At 39.6% G+C, this 1558-nt stretch overlaps 1 protein-coding gene across 5 annotated transcripts in view; it reads left to right on the forward strand.

The window, feature by feature from the left end:
* Positions 1-906, forward strand: part of LOC110032636 (probable potassium transporter 9) — a 10938-nt gene extending 10032 nt beyond the window's left edge. For all 5 annotated transcript variants that reach the window (XM_020736323.1, XM_020736324.1, XM_020736325.1 and 2 more), the window contains exon 11: positions 1-906. In XM_020736323.1, the coding sequence (XP_020591982.1) occupies positions 1-603 (603 nt within the window). In that variant the 3' untranslated portion in view covers positions 604-906.
* The last annotated feature ends 652 nt before the right edge of the window (positions 907-1558 follow it).

The raw sequence follows: 1558 nt of genomic DNA on the forward strand, positions 1-1558 counted from the left end.
CCTGCTGAAAGATACATGTTAGGCCGTGTAGGTCCCAAAGAACATCATTCCTATCGCTGCATTGTTCGATACGGATATCGCGATGTGCACCAGGACGTGAACTCTTTCGAGACCGAACTTGTTGCCAGTCTTTCCGAGTTTATAACGACGGAAGCTAAGTATGACACAGGCTGCGGAAGACAGTCAATGGATGAAGGTGATAGAAGACTCACTGTTATAGGAAGAACATGTACCAATGAGATAGAGGAATCCTTCGGCTTTGGGAGTGTGTCTATGGAGTTTTCAAGTAGGGAGGACAATGCAGAGGTAAGATCAGCAGTAGTAGGAAAAAAGGTGAGATTCCTGATTGAGGAGGGAAGCAGTTCGAATTTGGTTAATTCGGCCAGGGAAGAGCTTGAAGATCTGTATGAGGCATGTGAGGCTGGCACTGCATTCATTTTGGGTCATTCACACGTGAAGACAAAGCCAGGTTCTCACATATTGAAGAAGTTGGCCATAGATATCGGCTACAACTTCCTGAAGAGGAACTGCCGTGGCCCTGAAGTTGCTCTCCGTGTGCCTCCGGCTTCGCTGCTTGAAGTTGGCATGGTGTATGTGCTTTGATGTTTAGGACTGTAAGTCATTCATTCTGTCTAAATGGTGGCTTCTAACTTGTAATTGTCCGCAAGAAGCCTAATTGGAAAGGCAGAGGCTGCAGTTCGACCTTGATATTGTATATTTGCTAGAGCGGGACATCTTGATTCATCAGTTTGTTTCTGATTGGTGAGAAGTGATCCCAGGTGAACGTCGTTCCCTCTCATTCTCCATCCATTGATGTACACAATGTCTGTTTTTCAGACATCAAAAAATTATGATTCTTACTATAATTGTACACGTTTGGGTCAGAGTTTTTTTTTTTTTTTTTTATATTTTATTTTATTTTTTTTTGGGAATAACGAGGGGTAAGTTGCAAAATATGACATTTGAATTCGTGATTTTTTGTTTCTACTTTTTCATTTAATTAATTAGTGAAGGTCTTTTCGCCATAGAGTACCGTTTAATCTCAAATTTCTATGGTTTGATCAGCATGAATTTCAACACACATTTAGACCAGAAGTTTCAAAATTAAAATTTGAAAATACCTACACTAATTTATGATCAAGTGAAGCGTTTCATTCAAACAAACCAATGATATAAAAATGGTTTGATCTTAGTCCAGGACAGCTCATAAGGTCATAGTCAAATTGATCATCTCGATGAGACGAATCTAACGACTCAAACTATTTGATTTTGACATCATTATGACAATTAAATATTTATAAAATATCATATGATAAAAAAAGGATATTGTCGTTGGGCCACCGCCAATGTCAAACCACTGTTGCCAATACCACCAACATCTCCACCACAATATCACAACTGTCTAGCCTCCGCTACTGTCGAACCACTATTTTTTGGCCACCGTTATCAGGTTGTCAACATGCATGCTGTCATCACATGATCATCATCGCTATTATGTCACACTGTTGCTATAGTCAGATTGACATCAACACACTAAAATAACTTTGTTAGGCCATCA

The sequence above is a fragment of the Phalaenopsis equestris genome, unplaced genomic scaffold, assembly GCF_001263595.1.
Source record: "Phalaenopsis equestris unplaced genomic scaffold, ASM126359v1 Scaffold000991, whole genome shotgun sequence".
NCBI lineage: Eukaryota > Viridiplantae > Streptophyta > Magnoliopsida > Asparagales > Orchidaceae > Phalaenopsis > Phalaenopsis equestris.